The sequence below is a fragment of the Taeniopygia guttata genome, chromosome 14, assembly GCF_048771995.1.
Source record: "Taeniopygia guttata chromosome 14, bTaeGut7.mat, whole genome shotgun sequence".
In the NCBI taxonomy this organism is placed as follows: domain Eukaryota; kingdom Metazoa; phylum Chordata; class Aves; order Passeriformes; family Estrildidae; genus Taeniopygia; species Taeniopygia guttata.
The window spans coordinates 5,450,889-5,467,501 of NC_133039.1; the positions used below are offsets into that span (position 1 = coordinate 5,450,889).

At 44.1% G+C, this 16,613-nt stretch overlaps 1 protein-coding gene across 2 annotated transcripts in view; it reads left to right on the top strand.

The window, feature by feature from the left end:
• Window positions 1-5,840: 5,840 nt before the first annotated feature.
• USP22 (ubiquitin specific peptidase 22) overlaps window positions 5,841-16,613 on the top strand; it is an 89,968-nt gene continuing 79,195 nt past the window's right edge. Inside the window, exon 1 of one of the 2 annotated variants that reach the window (XM_030284853.4) lies at window positions 5,841-6,477. In XM_030284853.4, coding sequence (XP_030140713.1) covers window positions 6,352-6,477 — 126 coding nt within the window. In that variant the 5' untranslated portion in view covers window positions 5,841-6,351. The remainder of the gene's footprint in view (window positions 6,478-16,613) is intronic. The other variant, XM_030284852.4, reaches the window with a different exon arrangement.

Consider the following 16,613-nt stretch of genomic DNA (forward strand, 5'->3'; position numbering starts at 1 on the left):
GACTGCTCCGTGCTCAGTGGCAGCCACGGAATCAAACACTGCATTAGCAGCTCCATAATAGCTGTGCTCAGTGGAACCCAGCTCCCCTCATTAATCCAGAAAATGAGAGTTGTTTTTGTACATTTGAGAAGCTAATTATTTAAGTGCTGGGAATTAAGGCTCATCAGATGCTGGTGACTGAGTTTGGCTTTGCATCCCAGGGGATGGAAGGAGACCAAGGGAAGCTGGTTTTGCACAGGTGAGCAGTACAGCAACTCAGCAGCTGGGAACAGATCCCTGTCTACCTGATGCATAAAAGCCCCTCTCTTTGTACATCTCTCTTCTTCCACACATCATCCAATGACTCAGAGAAGTTGTGGATGCCCAGAGAAGTTTGGAATGCCCCATCTCTGAAGTGTTCAAAGCCAGGTTGGATGGGGCTTAAAGCCACCTGGTCTAGTGGAAAGTGTCCCTGCCACAGCATGGGCTGGAACTGGATAATCTTCAATATCTGTTTCAAGCAAAGCCATTCTATGATCCTGTGGTTCTTCCCATTCAAATAGATTTTTAAATCACCACTGATCAAATCATTCTATATATAGGATTTTTATTTTTCCCTGCCAGAAAAAGGTGTGCCCCACTTGAGGTTGACCGAACCTTTATATTTTGCAATAAATCAATATTGCCTTGTCTCAGGTGGGTTTTTAGAAAGGGAAGTGAGCTCACACCATTTGTTCACCTATAATCAGTTGTCCTTCAGCCTTATCTTTGACCATCATACTCAGAGAAAGGTTTAGATAGAAATGTTGCTTCCTGACCTAACAAAGGACCTTCCAGTGCCTTGGGAAACAGAAGATGAACTGGGTGAAAACCCCCCTCGTCTGTGAGAAACCACAGACGAGGCCAGATCTGCTGTTCTAAACAAAGTTTTTACAACAGAATGACATGCAACAGTAGATGGGTGCTTTTGACATTCTTCCCAGAAAGTGACAGAAAGTCTATTGATGCTATTGCCAATAACTATAGGCTAAGGAACAGGGATTTGGTTCCTGGATGTCACTGGATGGATCCCCTCTCCATTACAAGCCGCTTGCCAAGAACAAATGTTTCATTTTTTATGGAGATAGCCAATGTCCTGTGTTGTCTTCAGAGACTGAGAGAGTGAACTGCTCTGTGTGTTCACTTGAAGCCAGATGTTAAAGTATTGTCTGGATGTAATTGCCTTGACAAATAGCAGGAGTGACATTTTAGCTCTATTCAAGTCAGTGGCAAAATTCCTGTTGAGTTCAGCTGGGGCCAAGATTTCACCCTCTGACAGTGCTGACGGGAAATCTAACGTCAGAAAAATAAGCACAGGCATTGTGTTTTTCTAGGACTATTTTCAATCCACAGGCCATGAATCCTTGGAGTCTTGTGCACTGCTTTGAAGAGGTCTGCAAAAGATTTCAAAGACAACGAATTTTAGTGTTAGTACCTTTAAATTTGCTATACAGGGGGCCATGATTCCAAGGGAGCAGGTCAAGAGTTGATAACCAAGTCCAAAGTCAGATTTATCCACTGAAATCCACCTATCTGTGCAGTCCTTGGACTGACAATCATCTTTCTGGCAGGATCTGCTCAGCTGAACCAATCCTTTATCATGGAACGTTGTGGATTCAGGAAACCACTCTGTGTCCTATGCTAAGGCTGAGCCACATGGAAATCTCTGCTCTGGTACCTACCAGGCACCATTGCCAATGGATTGGGATGAAAACATGGCTTTTTAGAGAAGCTGGCATAGCTGGGACTTTACAACCCATTTGGTTTTGTAGCAAGGTCAGTACTCCATCCCCAAGATAAATGACAGGTACCAGTGTTTCCCTACAAACCTTCAGGCATCTGAGGTAACTCAGCTGAACTTCACAGGGATTCAGAAGCAATCAGCTTCAGGCAGAATCACACAATGGATTCTGCCTATGATATCTCCAGAGCTTTTAGCCCTGCAGCCAGACATTCAACCTCATCTGCTTTAAAGCCTGTGGATTAAGCAATGGCAGTACTACTTGGATGGATATTTACAATGCTTGGATGAGAAAAGGTTTAAGCTCAAGGGAAGAAAAAATTCCTGAAGATTAAAAATAGGGTAATTTTTAAGAGATAAAAATGTTTTTTTAGTCTTTAAAATATTCTTCTGTGTTTTGATAAGCAGAGTTGTTCTGTATTTTTTTTTTCCTTTTAGAATGTGGAAAAACTTTTATTTTTTAGAATGTCTGAAAAACTGCAGGAGAGGTACTGAGGAACCTTCACATATTCTGTACTGGTTATTAGCATGGAGAGCCTTGTGCTTGCAGGAGCAAAGCTCCTGAACATCTCCCTTCAAATCCACTTGTGGAGCCAGGGGCTTCAGCCTCTTGCAGGTCCAAACTTAGGCCAGCTCCACTTGTAATCCAGGGTTATGGGAGGAATCCTACCTAAATCCTTGATGCTGCTCACACACCTGATCAAAGGGAAAGGTTCCTGAGGATGAAATTGGACATTTTAACACACATCATGGCAAAGCATGCCCAAGTGATGAGGTAACAGCTAATTCATGGCTATCCAGAGGAGCCTAGAAGTGCCACCTTGGGATGGCATGGATAGAAGAGGCAGTTACTTTGCTTTTCCATGTGAAGAATGCTGCTTCTCCCCAGCTGAGCTATCATGGAATGCAGATGGCTCTCTGGAGGAAGACTTTGCTGCACATTTGCAGTGTGTTTTAGCTACTATCAACATTTATATTCCACTGGCATTTGAGGGTAAGCACTAATTAGCATAATCATCAATGCTTTAAAATTAAAAATTCTTCCAAGAGACACAGGAGAGAATGAAACTCTTTCCTTCCCCCAGAGGCAAATCCTTTCCCAAGCTATCTGCTACACCAAAAGGTTTTATTCTAGAAACATTCCCAAGCTATGCCCAAGAGTAAATTAAACTACAGCAAACTTGTAAACTTGTGTGTGTGTGTGTGTGTGTGTGTGTGTGTGTGTGTGTGTGTGTGTGCAGCAAGCAGACCCTGATTTGACAATTACTACCTGACAAAATGTTGTCACTATTTTCCACTCCTATTTTGTTTTGGCTGCTGCTCTGCTGTTGTGTCACCTTCAGTGTGTGGGCTGCAACAAGCAAGAAATATTTGTAGAGCTGGAAGTTTTTATACTTCATAGGAAAGATTCTGTTGTCTTCACAGGACAGAAAGCAAATGGTTTAATGACATGTGTAGAGTTTTGTCTCAAGCCCCCCAAATCAGGAATTGGTCTCAAAAAATCTCCAAAGCCACTGTTTTCTGCACTGTTCCAAAGTGGATTTTTACTCTGGTTCCAATTTACCACAAGAAGCCCAAGTTGAATTTCTAGCATAAATAAACCCCTTTTACGGAGAATAAGGTGCCAAGCGAACCTTGGGGGAGCTTTAAGTTTGAAAGGTAATGTCTATACTTTGGAAATATCCCCTAAGAGTGATCTTTCAATTTCTACATTGATGCCTTTGGGAAATGACAGTGGGTCTCAGCAGGTGTGCTCCAGGATGGGTGTCCTCCATGTGGGTCCTTTGTGGCTCAGAGGGTGCTCCTCACATCCTCAGCAGAACAGAAACCTCCAGGACAGGAGTAGGTAACTCTGCTAATTGTTCTGGAAGTGGCCAGAGAGAAAGATCAGTATTTTTCCAAAGGTTCTCTCTTTGAGAGAGAACCACTAAAAAAGTAGGTGTTTCTTAAAGCAATTGTGTTTAAACTCACAATTCTTGTTATTTCTACAGAAGACACCCTAAAGGGAGTAAACACAGGGATTCTGCAAGATAGAGTGGGACAGAAATCTCTGTGAAATTTTCAGAGTCTGCAGGACATTGAACATATGTATTGTCTCTTTGGTATCCTGTTTTTTCAATGAGATGGACTTAAATTTCATTGGCAGAAATTCTCTCTTTTATCTTTATCTCCTGTTTTGATGTGGTAGCCATGGAGAAAAGCCCCAGATTAGTAACAGTAGGTTGGTGCAGAATAAGAATAACTTTCTGCTTGTATTTAGACTGCAGCAAAATCAGAGGTTTTGTTTAATTGGAAATATTCAGAGAATAATTATTAGATGCTGTTAGGACACTAATCACCTATCCTGTTCCCTTCTATGCACCTTAAGTTGACAATCCTTAACTTCCCTCTTTTCTGAGGGTGGTTTTCTCAGGGGAGGGGCTGGCTCTCTCTGACTCCTGCTTTTGAAAACTGGTTAATTCTCCTGGAAGTTGGCTTAACACAGGAAGGATGTGCAGCACCAATTCCTGTTCCCTTTCCAAGGAAGTGTAGGCTGCACTGTGATGACTTAATAGGTCTAATGATTACACAGGGTCAAAGAGAGGGTACAGCCTCCCTCCACATTCCACTCATAATCTTCTGAAACATTCAGTGCAATTTGTGTACACAGTGGGATAATCGGGCCCTCTCCTGGCTCTTGGCATTTTTTTTTTTCCACCTGTGGGGCAATTCCAGGTTTATCACCGGAGCATAATCCCCAGACGGTGTGTAAGAGGTATTTCTGGGAGAGGCTAATAAGCAGTGTGAGCCAGGAGATGGAACAATTACAGGTGTCCCACGCAGGAGGACATCATGTCCTGCTGCTGTCCCAGCCTGGGCCACAAACCTCTTTCCTTTTCTTTGCCACCCATCCTTCTAGCTACACACAAATCATAAACTAAGTTTCCTACTACCCACCTTGCTTTCTTTTTAAAACAGCAGCACCTCAGGAGGAAATGAAAAGTCCTCAGGTGATTGTCACTAATTTTTGTATTTATTTCTTGCTAGCTGCAGCAGCGGGTGAGGAAACTGGGCGCTATAAGGAAATCTGCAAGGTGAAGATTTCAAGGTTACAGCTCCCGAGGAGTGTGATTAGCACGCACTGAAAAGTGGGATTGGTGAAATAAAGTGGTGGCACTTCACCACTTATTTCCTTGTTGCACAGTGTTTGCAGTGCTTGTCTAAGAAGCCTCTGCAAAGCCTCCGGCCTCTCTCTTCAGAAACCACGGCATAATTCCCATCCTTTCCCTCCTGCCTCACTCCATTAAGTAACCCTATAGTGTATGTGGCATACAGGCTGAAAACTATGTAGAGATTCCAACATTTTTCCACTGTCTTCCCATCTCCTTGTATAGGAAGAAGCCGAAATAACACCAGTTTTGGTTATACAGCGCTTTTGTTTCTTCCCTGTGGAACAGCAGGATGCAGGCTGGCGGTCTGGAGGGACCATACACGGTGCTGGGAGCGCTGGGAGCGCGGCGCGGAGCCTCTCCCGGGAGCCCGGCGGTCCCGGTCCCCTCAGGAGACCGCTGAGGGAGCAGCGAGAGCGGGACCAGCGGATGTGACAGCACCGCAGCCCGCTGCGGAGGGACCGCCCCCTCGCGAACACAGCCAATCCGATCTCCGCCTGCAACGTGACTGACGTCCATGCCAACCAATCATACCGCCGCTCCCACCACACAGACCCCACCTTTTATCTCCGTTGGTCAGAGAAGCTGTTAATCGTCCGGGATGTCCCGCCTCTTTCCGGCGGGGGAAATGCTAGGTAGGAAGGGTGGAGGGGGAGAGAAGAAAGGGAAAGGAACCAATGAGACAGTAGAGATGCATAGATTGACAGGGATGCGGACCAATCGCCGCGCTCCTTCCCCCCGCCGCTCCCTCCCTCGCCGGCGGCGGGGCAGAGGGGGCGCTCCTCCCGCACCTTCCCCGTTGGTCTATCCCACTCCGGGCCGGGCGGGCTGGGTTGAGTGAGCGGCTCGGACCATTGCTCGCGGCGGGCGGGGGGGGCGCGGGCGAGGCGGAGGAGGAAGGAGCCGGCGAAGGAGGCGGGGGGGCGGTTTAAAGGGACAAGAGCCGTGCGGGCGCCGGCGGGGGAAGCCGGAGCGGCGGCGGGCGGGGACTCGTCCCCTTCCCCACACACGCCCGCTCGCACCGCGGCCGGGGTCGCCGCCGCCAGCGCCCCCATCCCCTCCCTTCCCCTCCGCCCGCCGCTTCCACAGCGGCCTCTATGAGGTAGAAGGGAGCGGCGGCCACTCCGGGGGCGGCAGCGGCCGCTACAGCCGCCGCCTCCTCCTTCTCCTCGCCTCAGAGCGCCCCATCTTTGTGTGTGCGGGAGAAGGGCGGGAGGGAGTGCGCGCTGCCCGCCCGCCGCGCTTTGTTCGGAGCCGGGGGGCCGTGGCGGAGCCCCGGCTCTATGTGCCAGCGGCTCCCCGGCGGCGGCGGCGTGAGGGGCCGGAGCCCCTGAGGGCGGGGGGGCCCCGGCCCGTGTCGGTGCTGCGGGGCGGGGGAAGGGGCCGGCTCGCTGCCCGCCGGCCCGGCCCGTGTGCGGGCGGATTGATGTGGGGGGGTCTGACATGAGTCCGCCGGCGGCCGGGTGCTGCCATGTGACCGGCTTCAAGGTGGAGAACTGGAAGCAGAACCTGCGGGCGATTTACCAGTGCTTCGTGTGGAGCGGCTCGGCCGAGACCAGGAAGCGCAAGGTACCGGGGGCGGCTCGCATCCACCCCCCTTCCCTTCCCTTCCCTCCTTCCTTCCCTCCCTCCCCGACCCACCCGCCGCCGCCTCGGGGAGGGGACGGGTCCGGTCCCCCTCTAGCCCTCCCTCCTTCCCTCCCCACGGGGCAGGTGGGCCCGAGCTCCCGCACGCGGTCCCGGGGGGAGGGAGGAGGAAGCGCTCGGTGCCTCCGGGATGGCGAGGGGGGGCACCGGGATGGAGGAGGGAACCAGCCCCGGTGGGGCCTCCCTCCCTGCCACCTGCCCCGCCGGCTTTTCCGCAGCGGGGCTGTTCCGCAGCGCCGCCGCTTCCTCCTCCTCCTCCTCCTCCTCCTCCTCCTCCTCCCGGAGGTTTCCCGGAATACCGGGGGGAGGGGAGGCCCGGGGCACCGGGCACGTCCGGCCTGTGGCGGAGCTTTGTGGAGCCCCGCGGGGCCGCGCCCGAGCCCGGGGGGCTGAGCGGAGCACAATGGCTGGGAGCGGGTCCCGGCGCCGGGGGCTGCGGCTGGCTCGGTTATGTGTGTGGTTTTCCTTAAAAAGGAAAAAAAAAAAAAAAAACAACAACCCCAAAAAATCCTACCAAAGCTGTTAGTGCTGATAATCCACTTGGAAAAGGGGATTCCTGCTCTGGTGGGGCAGGGGAAGGGAACTGGTTCAGTCTGGAGTACAGGGAAGGGCAGGAGGGGTTTGCTCTGGGAGCTGTTGGCGCCTGGAAAAAATCCCTGTAAACCAGGCAAAAAGCAGGAAAGTTTTTCCCTACCTATCTCCTATAATAACATCCTTATACCCATGCATGTTTCTGGAGGGTTGCTCTATGCACTGTGCAACTAATTACTGTTTTTCCCTAGAATCAACTAGTTTTTACTTCAAAGTGACTTGGCAGATTTCTGTCAGTCGTCGCATTGGTGACTGAGGAGGGGAAGGCAGCAGCTGCACGGAGCAAAACTTGGGGTTTGGGACAGCACGGATTGTGTTTTTGTTGGAACAACCCATTGAAAACTTTCTTATCCCAGTGCTTTGCATTAAGCTGCTCAGCTTATTATTTGTAATAGAACTAGAGCACGAAGGATGGACTTAAAGGGTGAGGTGCCAAACCATTTCTCTATGTTCAGTTCATGTTCTCAGGATGATCCAATTTCCCAATTTTTTTACCTAAAGAGGAAAAAATGGAATCTGAGAAGAAATACGTGTTAAATGGATTTAATTACTTGATAGCCCTGCAAAGTATAGCCAGACTTGTTTTAAATACCTTACAATTCCCTACAGGTCAATATTATGGAGTATATTAGTCAAAATCTGGGTTTATTTCGCCTATATAGCATGTTAAAATACAAATTGGGATATAGTTGATGGTGCTTTCAGCTTAAATGGAGAAAAAATCGTGTCTGTGCTATGGAAGAAAAAAATGGCAAGTGAGGTATGAAGATGTCTGAGACAAATATAAAGCAAATGCTATGTGGAAGAATGAAAATAAAATTTCATAAGCAAAATTACCTTTTTCTAAATATGGAGCATCCTGTGTAACCTGCATACCTCTTGTGTGCTGCAACAGCTTTTTCCTTCTGAAATCTAATGTAGGGATGTGTTCATCATTGCTTGAGAAAACAGCTGAAAATACAGAATATTCCATTGTAATCAATCTGTTCTCACTTCCTCTTTGCACAGCCAGGCTCATAAAGCAGAACAGGATTGTTTCAAAATTATCTGTCAGCCCAGGGAAAACACCAGTTTTCCTAATACATGCTAAAAATGCTTTTCCCCCCGCTTTTTTTTTAAAGCAGGTTGCCAGTATGAAAACAGTTTCTGAATCCGGCCCACCTGAAATATGTGGGTGTACATGATCAATATGGGGGAACATTTTGGGTAGCTAAATTGGGATCTAATTCCCTGTCTATGTTTGTAAGGACTGAAAAAAAGGCTATAAATGACAGTTATGGTACTTTATTCACCCTTTCTCTATATGAACATGAGACCTTCCATGGAATTTTAATTCACTGAAATTCTCTGTACATATGTTTGCCTGACAGTTTTACATGTAAAATTAGAAAAAGGATGTTTTCTGTTTGGTGGCATATTTATAGTCTAATAACTAGAAATAAAATTAGCTGGATAGTCCATATAACTCGAAAACAATCCTTTGTCCTTTAATAGTTTACATACACGTATATTATGTATAAGTATATATATATTCTAGGAGCAAGCTGTGACTGCTTAAGAGCACCTGTTTATTGGTGAAGATTCTTCTTAATCCTAATCATCAAAATGACAAGGCTAAATTAAAGGTTTATTAGCAAGTGATATTCTTTTTATTACATGATCAAGGACAGTCACATTATATGTTTATCACAAAAACATTCCATATATGTAATTGATCTTTGTGGAAGGCACTGGACAATTTAACTGTTGTTCAGATGAAGGTAAGTATAAAAATGCCTTGGCATTGGTGAGAGCCAGATGTAAATGGTTCTGGTTCTAGAATGGTAACTACTATCCCTCCTAAGCCTGTCTTAAAAATCCAGGGAGCATTGGGAACTGCAGGGGGCAGAAAGGGTCTGTTCTCCTGCTGTACCTACACTGCGTTGTGGCTTGGCAGACCATTTTAGTGCTGTGCTATTCGGTTTTAATACGCACCTTTTCTGTGAATAAGCTTTTACGAGCTCCAGCTCTCGCTTCAGTTTGCTTTACAGCCAGTGCTTCCAGCAGAATGGCTCTAAATCCTGCTTTATAGTGGGAAAGCTGTCTCCTGAATGTGTATTTCAATCCTCAGTCAGAACCAAGAGGTAATTATGTATGTGTCTTTGTAGGCACTGGGGTTCTGGTGAAGATTTTGGGAGTGTGTTTGCTCCCGAAGCATTGGCTATGCCAGGATTTGAGCTGTCATCACGGTGCATTGTTGTATCCACATGGAGGAGCGAGGCTGTGACTTGCCTCATCTCACTGCATCTTGGCCAAACTCAAATGCAGCACTCGTACAAGCTGTTCTAGGCACAGGGCTTGCCGTGGTGTAATTGTGTTGCTGGTGGTGAAGCCTAAGCAAAGACAAAACTGTCACGCCTGGAGAGTGGAACAGGAGAAGAGGGAGAGGGAGAAATCCAAAGACTGACTCTTGAAATTGTAGTTATTGTGATTAAAAGTTGGAGCTAGGTTTTAGAGCTCAAGCTGTGTGTAAAGTGACATAAAATTAGGGTGGACTGTTTCATTGTTGGGGCTTTGACTTGTAACTCTTGATTTTTAATTTGCTGTAGTTAGAATCTGTTTAATAACCTGGTGGCAAAGCTTGTGTTTCTGTAGGTCATGGACTTTACCTTGAATATTTTGATGTAAAAATTACCTCACACTTAATTAAATAACACTCTAAAAGAAGTCCTTAAATTTGTCACCACTACTCCCCATTCAGGAATTACAGAGCAGACAGAGGATGCTGAAAAGGCTTGTGCCAGACCTTCGTGTCAGTTTCTTCCATTTTTTTCTGTAGGGTCACACTTGAAACACTTGGCTTATTCCTTTAGAATTACAGATGAGAAAAATCTGTTTTGCAGTGCTGAATGTAGCTTTTGTCCCCATCAGTGAGCAATTACATATGTAGATACATCTTTGTGTCCAGGAGTTGGTAAGTAATGGTTTCATTGCTGGAAGGGCAACTGAATTTATGATTAAATTCCCTCTTCCTGGACTATACGCCTTGGAGGAAAACTGTCTCATTCTGAATGGTTCTTACTATCACTGCCCTGAAAAGGCTCCTCATGATAAAAGTAAACTGGTCATTGTGACCACAGTCGTGATATGCACAAGGTTCTGTGAGGAATTTCAGAATGTTTGTTCAGTGCTTCAGCCAATAGATCAAAGAATAATTGCCTGTCAGGGGCTGTGCACTCTCACTGACAGCAGCTGCATTCTGGCATATTTTTGCCTGTTTGAGAGCTTCTCTTGTTTTTCACATTATTCTCTTTACATGGATCCTACAGACCAACTCTTCATTTCAGATATGAAGAAGCATTTGCTTTTCTAGGTGATGTCTTCGTCAGGTATCATTCTCCCCATGAATTTGTGACTTCAGTGTGTGGTTCCTTGTAATATTTTGACAGATAATCAACTTTTAGACTTAAACCTGAAATTACTTAGGTTCATTTCCTAACTTTCAAAGTTAAAAAGGTTAAAATAACTTAGCAGATAACTGCCGTGTCATGTTTTCAGTAGCAAGTGTTTTGGTTCACAGTCTAAATCAGTGTGTCATGTTCTTGCCAAAGTGACCTTGCAGTCTTCAAGGTAAGCTACAGGTGGAACTTCTCATCTTGTACCTCTTGAGGCACATTTGCTCCCTGAGGGCCTTGTCCCATGTACCTGTCCAGGAACGTGTTGCTTAGGTGATTTGCTTTGTACCGTAACAGACAGGCCAGGAACCTCACCAGGCTGTGCCATCTTTGCAGGCTTGGTGTTTGGATTGCTTAAATTAACAAGGAAATCTTAGCTTGTTTTTCTTTAACGTTTTTAGCATGTGCACCAAACTTCTGGATTGCAAATCCTGTGGAGCATTTGAAAGAGGAGTCCAGGATTCAAGGAGCATGTCTCTTTTTCAGCTGCGTACTCTGCTGTGGCTGCCTAAGTGACCTGTCTGATTGACTCAGGAAGGATGTTCTTCTTTGCCTTGTGCTGTGGGAACTGCCTTCTCCCTGAAAGCCCATGAGAAGTGTCAAAAGTCAACTGCAAGCTTCATTGTTCAGGAGGTCTCCAGTTTCATACCTGAGCAATCTTCCTTAGTTCTTAACCACTAAGGATTTAAAAGGTCCTTAGACCCGCTGAAGGTAATGTTCTCTTTCCTCTCAGTGTGAAGACGTGACCTTTGGTGTGAGAGATTCCCAGACTTGAGATTTTAGCACTCTACTGAACAAAGTCTGGTGTACGTGGGACATGCCAGATTGAGAATGTTCCATTGAGTTTATGTCTCTGGTGCTGAAGAACATGATACAAGTTCTTCCTCTTCCTAGTGCTGCTAAGCCTTATTTTGTACCATGGTCTTTTTTAAATCATTTGTTGGTTTCTGGGCCAAAGGTTAGGAATTAGTCTTGCACCATGAACTTGAAGGTGGTGAATAGCAGTTCTTAAGCTGTGGGATCTGAACCATCAGGACTTCCATTTTTTAGCATGGATGGGAGAGACAGTAAATGCAGTTTTCTCCCTCCTTGTGTTTTTTCCCTGTTGTAGAGCAGAAAGATGGATCTGCACAAGCTGATGAAGTAAAAAATAGGGATAATTGGACAAGAAGGCTTATTTCTTTTTTTCTGTAGTCTTATCAGCAGTCAAAGGTTTGCTCATAGCCAAGCTGTTTGTAAGAGTAGTCATAGCATCTCTTTAATTTTGTCTGCAGTCAATGATTTTATTTGCTTAATGCTGAAAGCTTTTAAACTGTAATGACAGCGAGTAGTGTGAAGGTGAGCAGGGTGGAATGGCTTTGTTTGATTTGCTGGACTATGTGTTGAGCTTTGTTTTAAGCCATCAAAGCTTTAAACCCAAACAAAGGTTAGGTGATAGCCTCATTTTTGTTTCAAGCCTTAATCTTTAGGTGAAACCAGAGCTGCAAATTGCTTGCAAACCTTGTACTCTTCTCTCATTTGAGGATTTTCTGTTTCAGTAACTGATGTAACAAATGTAGAGGCAAATGTTACAGACTGGTGCTAGAAGTTTTCTGCTTGTGAGTTGCTGACTCTACTTCTCCTTGAGTTGAGCAAAAAATGTTTTCCTTTGGGATGGACTCTGGGGATCCTTCTTTGTAACAAATGCTCTTGCAACTGTTAGTTTGATTCCCAGTGGTGGCTGATTTGTTTTATACCAGAGAAACATTAACTCGGTTTAAAACCTTGTGTTTCCCACATTAAACCAATTACCCACAGTTTTTTTCTGTTCATGTGCAGATCTATGGATTCTTATGACCTGTGAATTCTTATGAAGAAACTGGTTTATTTCTGTCTTTTTCCTGGTAGATATAGGACTTTTTTTATTAGCCACACCTTTCTGTTTCACTTGACTGACAGTTACTTTAAAACTGTGGGTTTTGGCTTTCTATTACTTGCATTCTCATGGTTCTCCAAGTGTTTGTAATGTGTCTGTAGCCTGCAGCAGCACCCAAGGTGAGGAGATACATATATCCTCTTATTATACATGACGTATAGTGGCATCAGGAGAAAGGCAGTCTGAAAGTGACCCATAAACATCTCACTGGCCTGTTCAAAGCATTATTAAAAAAGAAGTTATTTTTCTCCCCACCATGCAAAAAGCCACTGTTAGAACCTTTCTAGACTTGGACAGAAAGAGCTGCTAAGAGCCACTGTCTCCAGCCTCTTGTTAACCTGTGGACAATGGAGCAAGTGAATGAAATGCTCTAATGACATTACAGTTTATTCTGTTATCCTGGACTGTGTTGTCAGCAAGCAGTGTTGGAGTCTAGGGAGAGCCATATGTTACCCAAGAGGCCTGAACTGGGAACATTTCCTTAGCAGAAGCAGTTCTAGAAGCTGATAGATCTGTTCTGACTGAATAGAAGCTCTGTCTTGGTAGTTGTATTCTCTTACATATTGATTTGGCAGTCCTTTATGTACACTCGGCTTAATTCAAGCTAAGAACTTTGCTGCATTAGCTGGTAATAGAATCAATGTTGTAAAGAGTTACTCCTTGCAAAATTGACCTGCATTAGGTTTGGGATTGGGACCACATAATGCAACTGGCACAACAGCTCAAGAACAATCTGTGGTTTACTTTAGTGTTGGAGCAGCTGCCATGGTGCTGATCTCTCTCATTTAAGAGAAAGAATCATTTTATCTGTCTCAAGACCTATTTGAGATCTGTAAAGTGAACTGTTACCAGACACCAGTTGACTCAAAGTAACCTGAGATTCACTTTATCAGTTGATAACTGATTAGCAGCAAGCAGTCTGTCACATTCTTTTGTGTGTGGAATGCAGCAAATACTCTACTTTAGATTTTCCATTTCTCTATTTAATTAGAATGTTCTTTTAGGTTTGGTTTTATTTTTCTTAAAACCTCTCAGTGATATGTAACACTAATATAAAACCCATGATTTTTTTTTTTTTGCCTATGCTACTTTTAAAGTTGGTAAAGAGAACTTTTTCTCCTCCTCTTATTCTTCCTTTCCTGTGTGTAATGGAGCTTGAAATTAACGTGACTTTTCTTGTCTACCTCTTGCATAGTATCACTGGTGATGTCAGCATATCCCTGGTGGGAAATATATCCGTGAACATCTACAGTGCACTGAATTTGTCATTGAATGAAAAAATTGGGTATTAGACAAGGTGAAACTTGAAAAAAAAGAGAAAAAAGTGGATATTGGTAAAAAGAGTTGTTTTCAGCACTACTTAAAATGTTGTCTTTTTAATGTAACTTTTGAGGGCTAGTGCAAGTTTTTGTGTCCTGACACAAATTCTGACATTAAACATGACAAATATATTAAATATCCTCATATTTAGTGGTAACTATCCTCATAAGTAGTGGTGAGAGGCAGCTCCCTAACTGACACTGCTTGGTAGTAAGTCTCAAGACAGAACTGGGATTTGACTGGGCTTAAATGGTCTTGTCCTGGTACCATGCTGGTTTTGCTGTGGTTGTTTTGAACACACAGCTGAGCTCTTCTGCACATACATGTAAGATATGGAAATGTAACTATTAATACACTCAGTGAGTTCTGTTTATGTAGAATTAAGATGTAGAGATCATTAATCTACATTTCATTCAAGAGATCATTGGAGTATCTCCTCTTTGTCATTAGTGCCTTCAATTGGAGTTCTGTGTTGCAGCTCTTCCCTAGTATATTAAACCAAGTTTTCATCCATTAATCCATAGCTTAAAGTGCATTATATTAATCCATAAAGTGTATTATATTTAAAAATCACCTATTTATTAGTCTCTTTATTTTTCTTAAACACATAAAAGAGCCTCCAGTATTTGACTGTAGTTTAGTGATGGGGATGATGGAGTATCAAACACCCCTGTGGCACCAAGTTCCATTTGCCTCACTTGTCACTCAGAAGTTCATGCATCCAAGTAGCCCCTTTTAAATAGGGTTTGGCTTTGGATTCATCTCACTGAATTGACTGCCAGGGCTTTTATATGTATGTTTTGGTTCTGTTTTTAAAGGGCTTTTGTTTTTGCATCAAGTACAGACTTGAATTACTTCAGTGTTTATCAGCACAAGGAGAGAAAGCAGCAGTTTATAAGCTTTATTTTTGCCTACCTCCCTCTTGCCAACTTCTATTTAAAAAGTATCTTTTCCTCCTTGTGTCTTTGTTCAACCTGATGTTATTTCAGAGAGTTTGTCTAATTACAGTTTGTACTTCTGTCCTCTGCAATCAGCCTCGTTGTTGCATTGCAAGACAGATTTTAAGGGACCTTGTCTACAATATACTTGGTAAATAAAGGTGAAATTTATTGCACAGCAGATGTATGACAGCTCAGTAAGTGCAGACAGCTGAGATAGCTGACTGATTTCAGTACCTCGTTTGTGTTAGGTGAGCTTTTGTGACCTCTGCCCTCCAGGGACAAATGCAAAATTTGTCTTAAGGTTTTATGTTTTTCTTTGCTGTGCTTCATTATTTTCATATTACTGCCCAGTTTTGCTCTTAACTGGATCTCTGTCCTGTTGGCAGCTGGTGGCCAGAGTGAAGCTCTCATTCACATTGGCCTCTGGGCATTGCTGACTTCTGCCACGCTCTCTCAGCAAGCATCCCATCCCGAGAGCTTAGTATTGGAAATGTTTATCTGCATTATGAACACTCAGTTCTTTGGTCACTCAGGACTACATCTTGACTACGTTTCTGGTTGTGGGATAATCTTGATGTGGAGAACAGGATGAGAAATGCTGTGAAAATAGTTTCAAAATTCCTGCAGTTCTATGCATAAAGAGGAACAAGACTCTCCTCTGTCATGATGAGGCTGCTCCCTAAGGAAATTTATCTTATACTGTGTTCAGCATAATTTTATCTTACTGCCCTTCGTGATGTATTTCCTTGTCACATAGTAGTTCTGCTACTTAGAACTTCTCTTGCTATGCAAGTTCCAGAGTTACCCCAATAAATTAAATTTGTTTTCTGCTTGTCTTTTTAATAATTATATCCTTATTGAGAGGTTTTGGGGAGTAGATTTTTTTTTTTGTCTGCCTTAGGCCGTGTACTGGAAAAATCTGACTGTAGAAAAACAGAACTCCAATTTTGCAGTAACCCAAAGAATGACTTTATTACAGCAATTCTTTATAAAGCAAGCAGTTTAACTCTGTAAGCATGTTGTACCTGTATGTTGAAACTGGCAGACAAGTTGTTTTATGCAGTGGTAAAACGGATGTTAAGGAGAAGGTGAGTTGGCAAATCTGACAAGTTTTAAAATCTTGAATTGAAATTTGGAAACTAGTTATAGATATAGGTTCCAGTGAGACACAAGTACATGATGGAATTGGTAAATGGTTTGGGTGAGAAGAATACCACTGATGTAAAGGACAGGCAGTATTTGATTTATCAGAGAAAAGCAAGAAATGTGACATTTGAACCTTTCTGTGCATTATCTTGGAGACTGGTGAGTGAAGAACATGAAATCCAGCTCTTCAGCTCTGGGTGAACAAGTGTCTTTCCTTAATTGTGTAAGGAATTACCACCTCTGGGCTGCATGTTCCTGCTGTTGTATCACTGCTGTGTCATGTTTGTGTGGTTGTGCCATGAACCAGAAAGAGCAGATAAAGATGAAAATTATTTTTTTCCTCCTCTTAGTGATACTTGACCAACCTGAGTAGTGACACTGGGAGGCTGCATATGGCAGCTTGAATAATTGCTGCTGTGCTCTGGACTGTGCCCGTGACAGACCATGTGTGAGTGTTGTCCTAATGGTGGCTTCTTCTGTAAAGAGTTTCTAATACCAACTTCATCCAGAAGGTTCTCTGAAGGAACCTCTGTAAGTGCTGCAGTGGTGTGCTTGTATCTCCTTTTCTCACTGGTGTGTACTGAGCCTGATACATGAAACTTGTCTTATGTCTGCAATTGTTGGAACTTACTCCTGTATGCAAATAAGTTACCCCAGTTTCCTTGTGAAAAATAAATGAATCAGGGAGTGTAGAATGCCTGTAATCTGTGA